An 18,073-nucleotide genomic window follows, 5' to 3' on the forward strand; every position below is an offset into this window, starting at 1 on the left:
TTCTATTTTATTCTTTAAAGAACCACAATTAAAAAAAAAGCTTAAGAAATTTCTAAAATGAAACAGTTTCAGATTTCCCACGATTTATTTCTGATGACAAAATATTTAAGAATCACTCCTGTAACAGATCACTACATCATTACCTATACATACTGATGAAAGATTCTTTAAATATACACACATTAAAAACTGACTTCTCAATTCTAGGTACCATTTCTTTTTTAGTTGTCTATTAAATTTATTTTATTTTATTTTGCATGTATAGGCATTCTGTCTATTTGAATGTCTGTCTGTGCCTGTCTGTCTGTCTGTCTGTCTGTATACCCTGTGCATGGCTGGTGCTCAGAGGCCAGTAAAGGACACCAGGTCCCCTGGAAATAGAGCTATAAATAGTTGTGAGCCACCAGATAGGTACTAGGAATCCAACCTGGGTATTGAGGAAGAACAGCCAATGGTCTTAACTGGCGGGCAATCTCTCCAACCCTTTATCTTTAGCATTTCTAAACTATAAAAAGATTTGCAAATGTCTAATATTAAAAACAAAAAAACAAAAAACAAAAAACTAAGCTATGCATGGTAGGTAGCTCATACCTTTAATCCCAGCGCTTGGGAGGCAGAGACTGGGGGATCTCTGTGAGTTCAAGGCTAGCTTGCAAATTCCAGGCCAACCAGGGTTCTAAAGGGTGATGTCTCAAAGACCAAATGCAAACTAGACCAAACCAAACCAAAACATAAATTAAATTCAATAAACTACATGTTAAAATAGAGAAAATGTAATGTTTCTCTCTCTCTCTCTCTCTCTCTCTCTCTCTCTCTCTGTCAGAAGAGTATCAAAATTTAGTGCAGTATCTTGGCACAGAATGAGTTTTTCCCAAGAAAAAGTTCTGTTCCTGTGCCCTCTAATGGAAAGTTTTCTTTTATTGTTTTTCTACATCATCTCCCCTTTGGAAATCAAAGCGCATCTTGATTAGATGTCTAGTAAACGGATTAGGTGGCTGTTATCGAAACCACACATCAATTAAAATTACAGACACTTCACTGGTACATAAAAGCTTCCATTACTTTCTTGTTTTTTGTTGACATTTAAAACATGACTTTTGAAGAAGATTTTTCTGTCTCAGCATTTTTTTTTAGAAAACTTGCCAAGGATGGTCCCCAGGAGAACAAGTAAGTCTCTTTCTGGAGAAAGTAACCAAAAGGGCACAGTGGTCATTGATTGGAGCCTCTTAGTACGCAATCCCATGTTCCCAGCTGAGCACCGCACCCAAGGAAGCCTGCAGAACTGCTCTGCAAGGGAATTAATTCATCCTTCTCTAGAAGCAGCTGTCCAAATCACTCCGGTGGCCAGGCATGCACTCAACTGTTAGCTGCTCCCTGCCAGGGAGTCTTGCGGCATCCTAACTCCGCAGTAATCCACCAGAGCTTACCATGCTGCCGCTATTGTTATACATAATTAATGTTTTAGCCCTTCATAGGATAAGCACCCTGCAATCCTTCGCCCAGGCACAATATGGCAACCCAGCCATTAACAAACCAGCGCGTGCAACAGCTTAGCAGTTGAGCAGCCACCAGGAGGCGCCAACAGGCTGACTGCCAGTGCTATGCCTGCTTTTTGTTTTATTATTTTATTTTATCTATTTTTTTTTTTTTGTCCCAGTGACAAGAGTTTTCGAAGCAGGCAACAGGCAGCAAGGAAAATTACAAGCTCGCTGAGACCCTCATTCAAGAAGTCCCTAGGAGAGTGAGTCTACAAACAGGGCCCGGGTGTAGTGGCGGCGTAACCTGGTCATGCACCTGAGGTTAGTTGGCATTCTCAAATCTCATGTCAACAGCTGGGATGCTGGGTACCTCTGCTTCCGTGAGGTGTACATTCTGAGGAACTTCTGCTTATTACTACAGAACTTACTAGGAGTGAGGGAGATAGAGCAGTGTATTATTAAGCATTTCTCCACCAGCATAGTGCTGAAGGCTTTCTTTTTTTTCTAAAGACAAGCCGTTTGACTTTATATGAGAAGACAGAATATATAACAAGCAAGCACCCCGCGGTTCAGTTGTGCTGCCTGAGATACAGCCAGGTTAGGCTGGAACAATTAGATTGGAAATGAGCATCACGAACGAGGGGGGTCTGGGTCAGGATCTGTTTTATATGAAACGGGGAAAGTAGCATAGAGTTCAGTAACTTCCGTAATAAATATCAATGAGTATAGTATAGTATATGTAATGGGGAGCCAAAATTTCAGAAAATTTAAGAATGAATGTTTCCATAAATCAATGATGCAACAGTTAAACACACACACACACACACACACACACACACACACACACACACTTGATTTGTGCGTTATAGTTAGTATATAGGTAAATAATTGTCAGGTTGAATACCTGTTCAAAAGTAAACAGGAGAAAGGACTCTAGATTAGTACTTTGTAAAGATTAAAACAATCATGTATTTATTAAGTCCTTGGCTGTTTATAAAGGAATAAATCCTTTCCTTCTATAAATAACTCGAGCAGATGGAAAGATTTTTTTTTAAACAATCCAATATTTGCCAGTCAGGGCCAGAGCTGGTTATGTGGGGAGGAGAGTCAAGTCTGGTCTCACTGAGTTTAGTTTAATGATGCATGCAGATCATTCACTAAACACGGCAGAAAAAAAATAGTGAAAAAAATAAAAGCAGAAGAAATGGACGAACACAGTCTCTTCTGCAAGCATTCTAGAGTTCTTTCCCAGAAGCCACAGAATTGGATTAGAAACACACTGGAGTGGTTTGGACAAAGCACTTAATGGGCCACAGTATAATGTCCTGAGATACCTGTGCCTTGACACATATGACGCGCATCTTAAGTTGGCCTCACTGGTGCTTGCTAAAGCAATCTTAGATAGTCGGCCATCTTAGAAGGTGGAGGCAGTGCTAGGGATGCTTGGTAGATGGAAAATAAAGCCGTGTGACTGAAGCAGGCACACAGTCAGCCATCGTTTACTAAGAAGATGGGAAGGAGGCAGTGAGATTCACAGTTAATCCCCCAGTCTCAGTGGGTACCATATGCTCTTGTTAGAATAAAAACCTAGGCAGGAAGAAATAAAACCATCTTATATCAATGCAACGGCTTGCTGGCCTCTCTCTGATGACCTAGTCAAGGAGGAAGGGAGGAAAGATAGGAATTCCAGGTCAAAATACTGTGGTGGGTTGGCCAGATGGACTCACATGTCAACTCTGCTCTGAAAATGACATTCAGAGAAGTACTGTCTCATTTAAAAATGGGCTGGAAATGTTACTTAAGGGAGACTTAATTAGAATAGAATCAATAAACACATCAACACGTATTTCTGATTAAAACTATAACAATGGGAAGATTGGGCAAAAGAAGATTAACAGAATAACAATGCTAAGTAAGTTTGAATTATGGGCTAAGTGGAGGAGGTACCAGACCCTGTATTCAAAATACCCAAAGAAACAGTATTTTCATCATCATTCTAGCTATATTGCTGTAGCAATAGCTATAAAAAACTTCCATCTTTTAGTTTGTAGTTTTAAATTAAAAGAAAAATATGTATCAGTCACACTATTTCCTAGCCTGGAGTGTGATAAACTTTGTTCAGAGAAAGTCAAACTTCTCTTTTTAACGAGAACACCCCAAAGCAGTGAACATAATTAATCAAGGGTGATGTATGTTTGACCTCCATCCATTTACATTCTGTGGTGTCATCTGTGGACAGGGCTCTTATTCAGTGGTGAGGCCTGCTGCCTGTGAGAAAGGTAATGCCTGCAGTGGTGAGCTCATCTGAGGTTTTTAACAGAAAGACTGAGAGATTCCAGACTCCGAGGTTTCCAAAGGATTAAAAAAAAAAAAAAATCAGCTCCTCCTGGGGCTGACACTTGTCTGTTCTATTTATCTAAACCACATCAGTAACCAAATGGTTGACCACAAAGTCAGTAAAAGGCTCTGCAATTGGGTAGTACCAATTAATTCATTCATTTGAAATGAGGTCAAGCATTAATTAATACTATTCCTAACCCAGAATTGCTCTTCTCTAAAGGAGAGTTTCATTATAAACACATTTTCTGTTGTGTTTCAGTAAGGACAGATTTATTACATTTTATTGATGGCGCTGTTGTTATTGGCATTACGATGGTCTTTCTGCGTTCATTATAGCAATATTATAAAGTCTCTTGTCTGTGGAGCACACGGGAAAAGCTAAGGCAATAATACAAAGGGAGTTTCAATGAGTATCATTTTTTAGTAGCATGTGTCAATTTAAAAGAAAAAAAAAAGAAGCTTCCAGCTTATCTCCTATGGTTCTCGCAGTGTCTTGTTTTTAATGATTTATTTTTGGCTACATATATATGTGTGCACACGGGTATGTGAGCTGCTTTACCACAGTGACTAAAGAGGGTAGAAAAGACTGCAGAGGATCCGTCGGAGCTGCAGTTACAGATGTGAGCCCCCTGACATGGATGCTTGGGAATGAATGTGTGTGCTCTGCAAGAGTAGGGTGTGCTCAGAACTGCTGAGCACATCTTGTTCTTCTTGTTGGTTGTGTCTTTCAAAAAGTACTTGGAGTCAGGGAAATTTTATCCTCCCAATCAAGAATAATTTATTAAGCATGTTTTCTGGTATCACCTTACATGGCAGATGTGATACATAATTGGGGAGTGGGTTCTCTAACAATAGGAGCAGGGACTGTCTCTGACTCTGTTGCCTGCCATTGGATCTCCTTCACCTAGCTGAACTGACTGGTCTGGTCAGGCCTCAGTGGGGGAGGATGTTCTTAGTCCTGCTTAGACTTGATGTCCCAGGGCAGGTGGGTACCAAAGCAGGGTTTCCCCTCCTCTCAGAAGGAGAGGGAGTAATGGGGCAAGGGACTTGTGAGTGTGGGACTGGGAGGAGAGGGGAGGAGACTGCTACCAGGATGTAAAATGGATAAGTAAATAAATTAAATTAGAGAGAGAGAGAGAGAAAGAGAGAGAGTGAGAGTGAGAGTGAGAGAGAGAGAGAGAGAGAGAGAGAGAGAGAGAGAGAGAGAGTTGAGAAATTGAGGTGGTGATATAGGACTGACTGGTTTCAAGGTTGTTTTTGTCAAATGTTCAGTGCCTGCAGAGAAGCAAAGAATTCCACCATGTCATCCATCAAGTCATGAACCTAGCTGGGTGGTTCTGCACACATTCAGGTCTGCACGTGAACTAACTTTAGCAACATCGGTCACAAGTCTGTTGAATAGATTTTAACATTTTAGACAGACACGATAAGTTTTCTGATATACTAACCTTGGGAAATGTGTCTTCTGTTCTTGTTATTACTGGCCCAAGGTGACCCCTGTCTCAGGATTGTTAAAGAGGTCATGCTTATTCAAGCATCTCTACATTATCTATAATTTCCTTTTCACTTGTCAAAGTTTCATTTTGGAGAATGAAACTAAGAAAGGTGACCCTTTCTACTAGTTCTTCAACTCATGCTATTAGACTCTGGAGACAAATTACATTCAGGATAAACTGTAGATATATCATTCCAAGGCCAAGCTTTTTAAATATCACTAAACAGTAAACTCAGCTTTCAGATGCCTATGCAAAGATGGGGTTTGGCCCAAAGACTAAATTTCTTCTTGGTTAGAAGTATTTTTTGAAAAGAAAAAATCATTGGATATTTAATACTTTCTGCAATCACCGCTCGTGGATAGCCAGCAGCCTTTGCTTTAAGTCTTTCCTTCTAATGTAAGAGAGAGATCTGAACACATTGGCTCATCTGCACAGAGGGAGAAATTGAGGCAGAGCTCATATCGAAGCACCTGCCAGCATAGACATCTTGGTCTGGGATTTTTTTTTTTAAGTATTAATGCAGAAATGGCTAACACAGTCTTGTCACTCCAGAGGAAGTTTCAGAACTAGTCAAGTATCATATAAATATTTTACAGTTCATGTCTTCATAGACCCTCAGTAGAAGCTGGCTCAGGGTGTGAGAGCACCTTGCTTTCTTTGTACTGAAGCAAATAGCAATGACAGGAAAAAATATAGACGTTTCCCATTTCCTGTTGCTTTTGCCTGCTACTACTTATATTTCACTGTGGGGATCTACAGCCTTGCTTTCAGACTTTGTTTCTACTTCCAGAACTTTCCTGGACCTTCTTACTTATTACTCTTGTCTTCTATTCCCTCTGGGTCTTTCTAGGAGAAGCAGCCACGACGCATCTGGGGAAATTGTGGGAGAGAACTTCTTCCTGAAGATGAGATCTTCTCTGTGGAACTCATAACCCAAGTAAACTTTATTGCTCCCTGGGCTGGAGATATCTCACAGAGGTGATTCTTGCCTCTTGTCTTTAGTGTACCTCTTGTTAAATAAAAAAAACAAAAAACAAAAAAAAAGAGAAAAATTCATCTCGGGAAAAACACTCTAATAGAGCAAAGTCTACCCTAGACTACTGCCTATTCAGAAACAATATCTTTTCTCCTACTAGGCCTTTAGATAACGCTATTTGAATACTCGGGAAGGACTTCTGTTTGGGATAGTGGCAGACAAGAATAATCAAAGACTGTGATTATTTTGCCCCTGAACATTCCAGGCCTTACAGATTGTTAAAAGGCACTGAGTGGGTTAGGAAAAAAAAAATGCTTCTATTCCCAAAGAGGGAAAAAATAATCGATAAAGCCCAGTAAACTGTGCAGGCAATCTTGTGAAAGGTCACTTTTAATCATCTTGCATTTGTTGATCGATTTTACTCATGAGGCACATTTAAAACACCGGTTAGGCATCTGATTTAGAAACAAACATGTAGCAGAAGAGAGATCACAAACCTGCTTGATGCCTCCCCTTGCTCTTTCCTTCAGGTGCGTGCAGAAGAAGAGAAATGATGATAAGCCAGTGAGTACATTTATAGCATTTGATAACGGCCCAGATGGGAGATGGGGGTAATCAGGTCCTTTTAAGTAACCCCCTTTAAAGTACAGTCCATAGAAGCAATGCTATTTATAATAACTGTGCACAACTTTCAAACATATGTTCTCTGTGGCAGATCTGAGACAGCACAACATGACTTGGCAAGTCCAGTACTGCCCCCACATGGGCAGTACCACACACTGTTTGGTTAAGAAACTATGGTTCTGGTTGAAGAAGCTTTGGCACCATCTCCTAGAGTGTTGCTGATTCCAATATGGCTGCAGTGCCTGTGACTTGGGCAGACTTTTGGGAACAAGCCCTGGAGGCATTAATATATGACTTTGTTCTTCAGTCACTTACCGAGGTAGACTTTTTTCTCTTATATGAAGAATGAATTTCTTTGCTATAAATGAAGTGCACAGAAAACCTATCTGACAGCCCACTGTTGGGTGACATTCATGCAGTCATTCATTAGGGCGTGGTGGAAGGGAGCACATCAGCAAATGAATTATGAGCTTTAGACAAGATGCCTTCATTTCTTGTGTGTCTCAGTGTTTCAGCTAAATGGGAAGGCATTCTATTAGATGGCATCTAAGTTGTGACTTCTCAAAGTACCCCATATCATTGCTGCAGCTTGATAATTTCCTACAACTTCTTAAAATATCTGAATAGTTCTTTGAGATACCATATTTCACTGGGCTTTACCCTTTGTATAGCCTTCACCCATTTTGAGAAGAAAAATCAGAAAAAGACTTTCCCCTATAAATTAAATTATAATTTAAATTTATTAAAACAAAGCTTGGAAAGAGAGGTGGCTGAGATCTCTCATGTACAGTGTGCAGGAGATCCCAGGAAATCTAAGGCCTGGAAAGGGAAAGAAACTTCTCCTTTATAACCTTGGCAGGTGTGAAGGGGGTTCAGGGTGCCAACTCTCTCTGCATTTCCCAAACTCAAAGAGTTGTTTCTTAGATCCATCTTTCACCCTACTCTTTGATATGAGCTTGAGGAGTGAGATCAACTAAACACATTCTCAAAACTATGGGGGAAACCAGAGCACTGGTCTGGTGTTATTTAGCCACAATATTGTTATTGTAAGCAGTGGTGATGGTAGAGTTGACAATGATAATTTCTTTAACACCATAGCTCCCAATGAGCCTTAAGTTGCTTTCCTGTCTGCATTTCTCTTTAAAGTTTATGTGCATTTCACAGTATTTGCTTTTACTGTCTATTCTCAGCATCTTTGTTTGTCTAGTTCCTGAGCCAACTTCGTCTGGTTTCACCTTACTGCCTCCTGCTTTGTCTCGGAAACACAATCTTGTGCACACTAAGTGTTCAGTGAGCACTTGCAGGATGGCTACATGGATGAGTGGATGCTCAGAGTTCTTGCAAACTGAATGCTGAGGAGAAACCTACCATGCAGATGCAAAGAAGTTTCAGTCTTTTGCATTGCATCACCTTGCATTCAGAAAGCTGGTTAATTTTAAATAAAACCATTCTGTAACTTATTGTAAGTTATTCATCTCACAAACAGAAACTTGACTGAAGAAGGTTTTCTTTCTAAAGCAAAGGTTCTGAACTTGGCTTCAGGGAGTCTGAGAGTGTATTAAAATTGTGGGCATAGTTCTGATAGTGTGTGTGTGTGTGTGTGTGTGTGTGTGTGTGTGCAGTGGATATTATTCTTGGGTAAAGGACACACTTTCTGTCCCATTTCACTGATTTATCAAAGAACAACAATAATAACTGCAATGATTATGAACCACAAGAACAATGAAGTATCTCAGGGGTGATTCATGTCAGGACACTCAGGTTCTACGCATGGTACCAGTGACTTTGACTGCTGGGTTCTTTGGGATGACTCGCTGTTTTTCAGTAAGTGAGGCTGGAACAGAAGGTTGTGGGGAGAAGTGAGGGAAGGCGTGGCTCATGGGCTCAAGGGAACAGGATGGAGGCAGTTATTTGAATCAAGCCTCTTCGCCTCTGCCCCCACTTTACACAGGGAAGAGGAGAGGAGTAGGATCTGAACAACATTCTACATGAGGCACTTAGAGAAACTGACTCATTATTATGGTTTTTCTAGACTTTGGAATGACTTTTAATTCAAAACTGTAGTTAGTGGGCAAGGAGATAATCCCACGCAATAGACCACTGCCTTCTGTCATTAGAGACCCTGTATTAGCTTTCCAAATAGTCTTCCTTTTTTACACATATCCAGAAAATTTCCCAGAGGTGAGAACTATGATGTATGTGTGTATGTGTGTATGTGTGTGTATGTATGCATGTGTGTGTGCACATGTGTGCATGTGTGTCTCTCTGTGTATGTATGTGTGTGTGTTTGTGTGTTTGTAAGATTCCAAGCAATCTCCTTGTAAAATTAGATGATGTGTCAAGTGATCTTTGTTTTTCAAGACCTGTTGCTTCATAAGCCGAGACATTAGTAAACTACCATATCTCTATATAACTCATATTCCTTAAGACTTTGGTTATGGCCTACGGTTGCTAAGGAACAATGCCAATTCCTTGTGGTTTTATGGTTGAGTTGCTGTTAAATAGTTTCAACATCTTTAAAAACAACAGAGAAAGTAAAACAAGTCCCGGAGTGAGACTTTTCTGCACACATATGGTTTGTTCATCAAACTAGAAAAGACAACTCCAGCACCAGCTGTCCCACGGATACCTACTTGGTAGGGCTGCAGGTGTGCAAGGCCTTCAGATGTGGCTTCCAGGTTGCAATGGAAACAGATTTCTCATCAGCCGCATAACTACGCCAGACGCACTGTGTGTGGCGCACAGGAGCACAAGGAAGAGCAGGAAACAGAAAGGAAAGAAAAGGACAATTATTTGGTTACTGTAGGTTACGAATCTTTTCCTCCTTAAGTGTAGCCCTGATACATGTCCAGAGGAAGAAGCAGACACACGGGCTACTTAGGCATTCTTCGATGGGTTGTTACATATATTCTGCCATGTCAGAATGCCTTTCTAAAAGAGAAGTGTTCAACAATAAGACAAGACAAATTTAGAAATAGTGAATGGAAAAGGGTGTATTATCTGATACAAAATCAGGGATGATCAACTGGCAACATGCATACTAATGTTCTGGATTCCAGTTCAACTGTCTGATCACAAATGTGCATTTCAGGGACTGCTGTTTAGATATCTTATTTGACAGGACAGAGTTTAAGAAATCACCATGAAAACCAGTGAACTACTAAACTACCAACCTCTAGAAAGTGGTGGTGATTTAATGAATGGATTCAGTGAGTTGGATTACACATTTCCAACGCTAAACCTGCTCAGAGGAGAAGGGGATGAGGACTGTGGGTGAGTGACTGGGAGGTAGGTAACACATGGCATGTAAAGTGAGTAAGTGGAAAATAAAATAAAATTTAAAAAATGGCAGTGATCACCAAAAAATGTCTAAAACAAGATACGGGGAAAATATTCGCTCAGATTATAACTGCAAAAGTATGCAAGGAGTTAATATTACCATCCAAGAAAATGTTTATATGCCTTTGATGTAAACTGTAGGATTGTCTACATTACATTTTATACCTGGCATATAAAGTGGTGTGATCCTTACAATCTAGGTGTGAATGAGACAAGGAGTGTCAGGTGAAGGGCTTCAGTCAAGGTTGCGAAGGTTGAGATAGTGTTTTCAGTTGATGGACTCTAGGTCAAAACCTATAACATCCACTGGAGATTCCCCCCCCCCCAACTGTTTGATGACTGTGCTTGGATCACCTGCACTTCCTTTCCTATGCTGAGTGTGGTAAATTTATTTATTTTGAATCAAGCCTGCAGATAACTCCAAATAAAAGGCTGAGCATTTGCTCCAATTTCTTTAGAGGAACCCAGTGATGTCATGCATCGCTTAGAGCTTTTCGTCTTCTGTGGCAAACTCATCTAAACGGGGTCACATTCCTATTGTGGAACCATCATTTTGAAATACAGTGAAGAAAAGAAGCGATCTAATTACATTCTATTTTCTAGGAATATCATTGGGTTGAACGACAACAAAGAAATTTCAATAATGACTTTGAAAAACTGCCAGGTGATAGTACTGACTTTAGATGTATGGAAACATTATGATGTGGATAGTCATCCTCAGGTAACATCCACAACACGTATACTTAAATACGTTTACTAAAAGGTATGCAATATATTTTGGCTATTTAACTACAGCTGGAAATTCCTGCACATCTAACAATGGTAGTGTCAGTAGAAGCCTTGTAATAAGGTCACGTGGTATGATGTGTCTACACAGCAGCAGCTCACTGTAACTGTGCTTCACAGTTTGGAGGGGCTTCCTATGACTAATGACATGTGTTATCAACAGGACACAGGGGAGCGCTTTTTGTAAAGTTGGGAAAATGAGAAAATACTCTATTCTGTCAAAAGGTAGCATAGCAGTTTCCCCTGGTGGGATAGTGATGGAGAGAGGGTATCTAAGAAGTCGTGTTTTGTTTTCCTGTGTGCTGGTTAATCGAGACTGCACAGTTCTCTTAGGAAATGGACTCGTTTCTACCTGCACATTATACTTCACTGAAATATTCAGTAAGTGAGATGAAAAACTAGAAAGAGACACAGTAGAACCTGAGGGATTAAGTTTCCTTTTATTTGTTTCTTACATTTTTTTTCAAGCAGGATTCTTTACCTGAATGCTTACCCAATACATCTGTGGAAATTTGTGCTAAGCACCTTGACGTCTTATAGACAGTAAGGCAATTGCCATCTGACTGTCCTGAAATTTTAGTGTTTGGGTTGTTGACATGAAGTTTTTAGAGTGACTAAAATAACCAACAAAACACAGACATCTTGCTATTATTAGCAATTTTGATAGTTGGGGACAAAGTCTCACCATTATACTGCAAGCTGGTCTTGAATGTGTGGTGATTGCCAGCACCAGCCTCCTAGGTGCTGAGGTTACAGCGTGGACTTACTAAGGTCGTTTCTTTTGTAGTGAGGCCCAGTGATCCACAGCTGATGGGAAAGTGTAGTTGGCTATGCTAATTAAACAGTTTCCATAGAGTCATGGTGCATCTATGAGATCAGATCTGAAAGTAAGACTTTTCTACAATTAGATATAATGGGCACTCTTGAGTCCATTCAACATTAATGGGAAAAAAAAACCCAGAAGAACAATACACCAAGAAAAGGGACAGGGTGGGGGTCAGATAGTACCTGTTAAATGTCATAAACCATTGGGGGAATGGAAAATTGAAGGCTTGCTTTTACAATACGACTTAGTTTCTTGATCTTTTTCTATCAAATTGAGCTTAATGTCTGAGCTCTTGGTCCCATTTTCTCTTGTAAAAGATGCCTTGTAAGTGAGACACAGAGAAGGGCCAGGGGATATATGTTCCAGACAGTTAATGATTAACATGGAGGTAGAGAGTGTCAGTTGTTCTACTGCCGTGTTTGTTTTATTATGCCTTTATTTTTAGGGATGACAATTATAGCATTTCCCTCTTTCCTTTCCTTTCCTTTCCTTTCCTTTCCTTTCCTTTCCTTTCCTTTCCTTTCCTTTCCTTTCCTTTCCTTTCCTTTCCTTTCCTCTCCTCTGTCCATACCTTTCACACACCCTTCCTTGATTTCTTTGAAATCCATGGCCTCTTCTTTCATTAATTGTTGTTACACAAATATATGTATACATATATGTATGCATATATGTCTATATACATAAATATTTATATGTATATATGTATATATGTATATACATAAATGCACATATGTGCATGTATTATACATATGTATATATGTACATATATGTATATACATGCATTATATATATGTATAGATATATTTCCTCCTTTATTAATCATTTTATTTATTTCAATTTCAAATGATATCCCCCTTCCCAGTTTCCCCTTCACCAACCTTCCATCCTTGCCCCCTCCACATGCATCTGTAGACTTCAAACCCCAACACTATTGTTGATGCTAAAAAGCATTTGCTGACAGGAGACTGGTAAGACTGTCCCCTGAGAGGTTCTACTAGCACTTGACCAATACAGATGTGGATGTTTGTAGCCGACCATTGGACTGAACATGGGGGAACACAGTGGAAGAGCTAGGGGAAGGACTGAAGGAGCTGAAGGGGATTGCAACCCCATAGGAAGAACAAAACATATATTTCCTAAGTAAAGCCTGTTCAGTCTGTATATGTTACTTATATGTGTGATTCCACATAATCTTGTGTTCTCAGTAACTTCCTTCTGCCCTTGATTTACACTAATTGCTCCTAGCAGTTGAAATTCAAGTTCCCATTCATATGCCCTGGTACCCGATGTTCCTGTATTTAAAGTCCAAATCACAGATTAGAAAATAAAATAGTCCCTTCCAGGGATCCCCGTGAATCCAAATTAACCAATTCACAAAGCATATGTAACTGTGAAGGACAAGTTAATGGAGTGCAAATAAAAACCAAACTTACTATTTATTGGGTGATTGTGGTTAGCGTAGGCAGGCAAACAAATTTGAACTTTAGTCTAGAGTTGAAAGTACAAAGCCTGCAGAGCTCTCTGTGTGGGGAGGATTCAGCTTGTTTTGTTTAGACCAGTACAAGTATAACTCCTTTGACTCTAAAAATAGTCCGGAAAATTTCAGCTGACTGTCCGGAGGTAGACTAACACTGAACTTACATTTTCATAGTGCATGTTTTAAAATATCAGTCCTGAAAGAGTGAGCAATCACTTCTCCATTGATGCTCTTCAGTTCTTGTGTAATTTCTTTCTTTCTTTTTCTTTTTTTAAATTTTTTTCTTTATTGATATATTTTATATTTACATTTCAAATGATTTCCCCTTTTCTGGGTCCCCACTCCCCGCAAGTCCCATAAGCCCTCTTCCCTCCCCCTGTTCCTCCATCTACCCACTTCCCTGTTCTGGTATTCACCTATACTGTTGCACTGAGTCTTTCTAGAACCAGGGGCCACTCCTCCATTCTTTTTGGACCTTATTTAATATGTGGATTATGTCTTGGGTATTCAAAGTTTCTAGGCTAATATCCACTTATCAGTGAGTGCATACCATGATTGATCTTTTGAGACTGGGTTACCTCACTTAGTATGATGTTCTCCAGCTCCATCCATTTGTCTAAGAATTTCATGAATTCATTGTTTCTAATGGCTGAATAGTACTCCATTGTGTAAATATACCACATTTTTTGTATCCATTCCTCCATTGAGGGACACATGGGTTCTTTCCAGCTTCTGGCTACCACAAATAGGGCTGCTATGAACATAGTGGAGCATGTGTCCTTATTGCATGCTAAAGAATCCTTTAGGTATATGCCCAGGAGTGGTATAGCAGGGTCCTCAGGAAGTGTCATGCCCAGTTTTCTGAGGAACCGCCAGACTGATTTCCAAAGTGGTTGCACCATCTTGCAATCCCACCAGCAGTGGAGGAGGGTTCCTCTTTCTCCACATTCTCGCCAACACCTGCTGTCTCCTGAGTTTTTGACCTTAGCCATTCTGACTGGTGTGAGGTGAAATCTCAGGGTTGTTTTGATTTGCATATCCCTAATGATTAATGATGTTGAACGTTTCTTAAGGTGTTTCTCAGCCCTCTGAAGTTCTTCATGTGAAAATTCTTTGTTTAGTTCCTTACCCCACTTTTTAATGGGGTTATTTGGTTCTCTGGGTTCTACCTTCTTGAGTTCTTTGTATATATTAGATATTAGCCCTCTGTCGGATTTAGGGTTGGTGAAGATCCTTTCCCAATCGAAACGGTTGACGTTTTGTCCTTTTGACAGTGTCCTTTGCCTTACAGAAACTTTGTAGTTTTATGAGGTCCCATTTGTTAATTCTTGATCTTAGAGCATAAGCTATTGGTGTTCTATTCAGGAACTTTTCCCCTGTGCCCATGTCCTCAAGGGTCTTCCCCAGTTTCTTTACTATTAGTTTCAGTGTGTCAGGTTTTATGTGGAGGTCCTTGATCCATTTGGAGTTGAGTTTAGTACAAGGAGATAAGAATGGATCGATTCGCATTTTTCTGCATGCTGACCTCCAATTGAACCAGCACCATTTGTTGAAAAGACTATCTTTTTTCCACTGGATGCTTTAAGCTCCTTTGTCAAAGATCAAGTGACCATAGGTGCGTTGGTTCATTTCTGGGTCTTCAATCCTATTACATTGATCCACTTGCCTGACATTGTACCAATACCATGCAGTTTTTATCACTATTGCTCTGTAATAAAGTTTGAGGTCTGGGATACTGAATCCCCCTGAAGTTCTTTTATTGTTGAGAATAGTTTTAGCCATCCTGGGTTTTTTGTTATTCCAGATGAATTTGAGAATTGCTCTTTCCAGCTCTATGCAGAACTGGGTTGGGATTTTTATGGGGATAGCATTGAATCTGTAGATTGCCTTTGGCAAGGTGGCCATTTTAACTATATTAATCCTGCCAATCCAGGAGCATGGAAGATTTTTCCATTTTCTGAGATCTTCTTCGATTTCCTTCTTCAGAGATCTGAAGTTCTTGTCATACAGATCTTTCACTTGTTTGGCTAGAGTCACCCCAAGATACTTTATGCTGTTTGTGGCTATTGTAAAGGGTGTAATTTCCCTAATTTCTTTCTCAGTCTGCTTATCCTTGGAGTATATAAAGGCTACTGATTTGCTTGCGTTGATTTTGTAGCCAGCCACTTTGCTGAAGTTGTTTATCAGCTGTAGCAGTTCTCTAGTAGAGTTTTTTGGGTCACTTAAGTATACTATCATGTCATCTGCAAATAGTGATAGTTTGATTTCTTCCTTTCCAATTTGTATCCCTTTGACCTCCTTATATTGTTTTAGGAATGGATATACTAAATAGCACTTTGTGTTATGACACCTTCATGTGTGCATATCAAGTGTTTGTCTCATGGTCAGCTTTCCATGATGCTCTTTTGTTCCCTCTTATCCATCTCATGACTCCCCTCTTTCTCTAATGGTTCTTTTTATTTCTTTACATTCATGATATACATGTATTTATCAGTTCATTTGTTTAAATATAAGCTCTTCTTGAAGAATAGCTTGTTGTGTTTAGTTGGATGGTTTCTAGCCTCATCCCTTTTCCTACAAATGATATAATTTGGATTTTCATGGCTGAACAAAAACTGTGTGTGTGTGCATATATACATATATCATATTTTTCTTATTCATTCTTCTGTTGATGGATACTAGATTGGCTTTGTATCTTGGTTATTGTAAATAGTGCTGCAACAAACATGATGTGTGCAAACATCTCTGTAGTGTATTGATCTAGGTACCTTCTGATATATACTCATGGGTGGGTCACTGGATCATATGCTAGCTTTCCTCTCTACCTTTAAGAATCCCTACTTTTAACAGGGTCTCCTGGTAGTATTATGCCAAGTTTTCTGAGAAACTGCCAAACTGATTTCCAGAGTGGTTGTACCAGCTTGCAATCCCACCAGCAGTGGAGGAGTGTTCCTCTTTCTCCACATCCTCACCAGTACCTGCTGTTTTCTGAGCTTTTGATCTTAGCCATTCTGACTGGTATGAGGTGAAATCTCAGGGTTGTTTTGACTTGCATTTCCCTGATGACTAAAGATGTTGAACATTTCTTTAGGGCATAATACTACCCAGAGGACCCTGTTACACCACTCCTGGGAATATACCCAGAAGATTCTCCACCATGTAATAAAGACACATGCTCCACTATGTTCATAGCAGCCCTATTTATAATACCCAGAAACTGGAAAGAACCTAAATGTCCCTCAATAGAGGAATGGATACAGAAAATGTGGTATATTTACACAGCGGAATACTACTCAGCTATTAAAAACAACGAATTCATGAAATTCTTAGGCAAATGAGTGGAACTGGAAAATATCATCCTGAGTGAGGTAAGCCAATCACAAAAGAACACACTTGGTATGCACTCACTGATAAGTGGGTATTAGCACAGAAGCTTGGAATACCCAAGATGCTTTTCACATATCAAATGATGCCCAAAAAGGAGGAAGAGCAAAGTATGGATACTCTGGTCCTTCTTAGAAGGGGAAAAATACCCACAGAAGGAGATACAGAGACAAAGTGTGGAGCAGAGTCTGAGGGAAAGACCATTCAGAGACTACTCCACCTAGGGATCCATCCTATATATAATTACAAAACCCAGATACTATAATTGATGCCCACAAGTGCTTGCTGACTAGAGCTGGATAGAGCTGTGACCTGGGAGCCTCTCCTAGTGCATGACAAATACAGAGGGGGACACTCTCAGCCAGCCATTGAACTGAGCACTGGGTCCCCAATGGAGGAGCTAGAGAAAGGACCCAAGGAACTGAAGAGGTTTGCAGCGCCATAGGAGGAACTACAATATGAGCCACCCAGTACTCCCAGAGCTCCCAGGGACTAAGCCACCAACCAAGGAGTACACATATACATGCATATGTAGCAGAGGCCTTGTCAGGCATCAATGGGAGGAGAGGTCCTTGGTCCTATGAAAGTTTGATAGATGCCCCAATGTAAGGGAATCAAGGGTGGGGAGGTGGAAGTGGGTGGGTGGAGGAACACCTCATAGAAGGGGGAGAATAGGGAATGGGATAGTGAATTTCTGGGAGGTGGGGAACTGGGTAAGGGTATAACACTTGAAATGTAAATAAATAAAAAATAAATAAATAAATATAAAGAAAAAAAGAAAAGAATCCCTTCTTTTAAGATCTATGCTCTTATTTCATGGGCAGTTATTAGCCATTTTTTTGATTAAGGAAGACAAATAAAATAGACTGTTCATGTCTCATCTTTGCTTCTGATTTTTTTGATTTGTCCTTATTTACCTAGGACAATAGGTAAATTTTGGGGCTCTTGAATGCTTTTAAACATCTTTGTATTGTTTTCACACTCCATGAATGGTTTGACTTGGTGTAGAATACTAGGTTTGTAAGTACTTTTTCTCCCTAATCAATTTGTTTCTGTGAGTTCTAAGTGTTGGGTTTCTTGTGAAATATCCAGTGTCTGTTGATATTCACCCTTTGGATATGCTCAGCTCAGAAAGCATATAAGAAGCTTGATTTATCAGAGCATTCTGATGTCTCTCTGTCATAATCTTGGTATGAAGACTTTGGTTCATAGTGCAGGCATTTTTGGGTCATTTACAGTGACTACTCCTGCCCTCCAGTTCTAGAAAATCATAGTATACTATTTCTATGCTAAAACCCTCTCTTTAGTTTCCCTGTACTCTGTTTGAGATACCTGTGTTAGCTGGGC

The 18,073-nt window shown here is 39.9% G+C and overlaps 1 protein-coding gene across 2 annotated transcripts in view; it reads right to left on the reverse strand.

Annotated features, from left to right (window-relative positions):
• Positions 1-18,073, reverse strand: part of Kcnq5 (potassium voltage-gated channel subfamily Q member 5) — a 557,693-nt gene that overhangs the window by 64,549 nt on the left and 475,071 nt on the right. For both annotated transcript variants that reach the window (XM_052192554.1, XM_052192553.1), the window contains one exon: positions 9,548-9,642. In XM_052192554.1, coding sequence (XP_052048514.1) covers positions 9,548-9,642 — 95 coding nt within the window. The remainder of the gene's footprint in view (positions 1-9,547; positions 9,643-18,073) is intronic.

This window comes from Apodemus sylvaticus, chromosome 9 (genome assembly GCF_947179515.1).
Source record: "Apodemus sylvaticus chromosome 9, mApoSyl1.1, whole genome shotgun sequence".
NCBI classification, from domain to species: Eukaryota; Metazoa; Chordata; class Mammalia; order Rodentia; family Muridae; genus Apodemus; species Apodemus sylvaticus.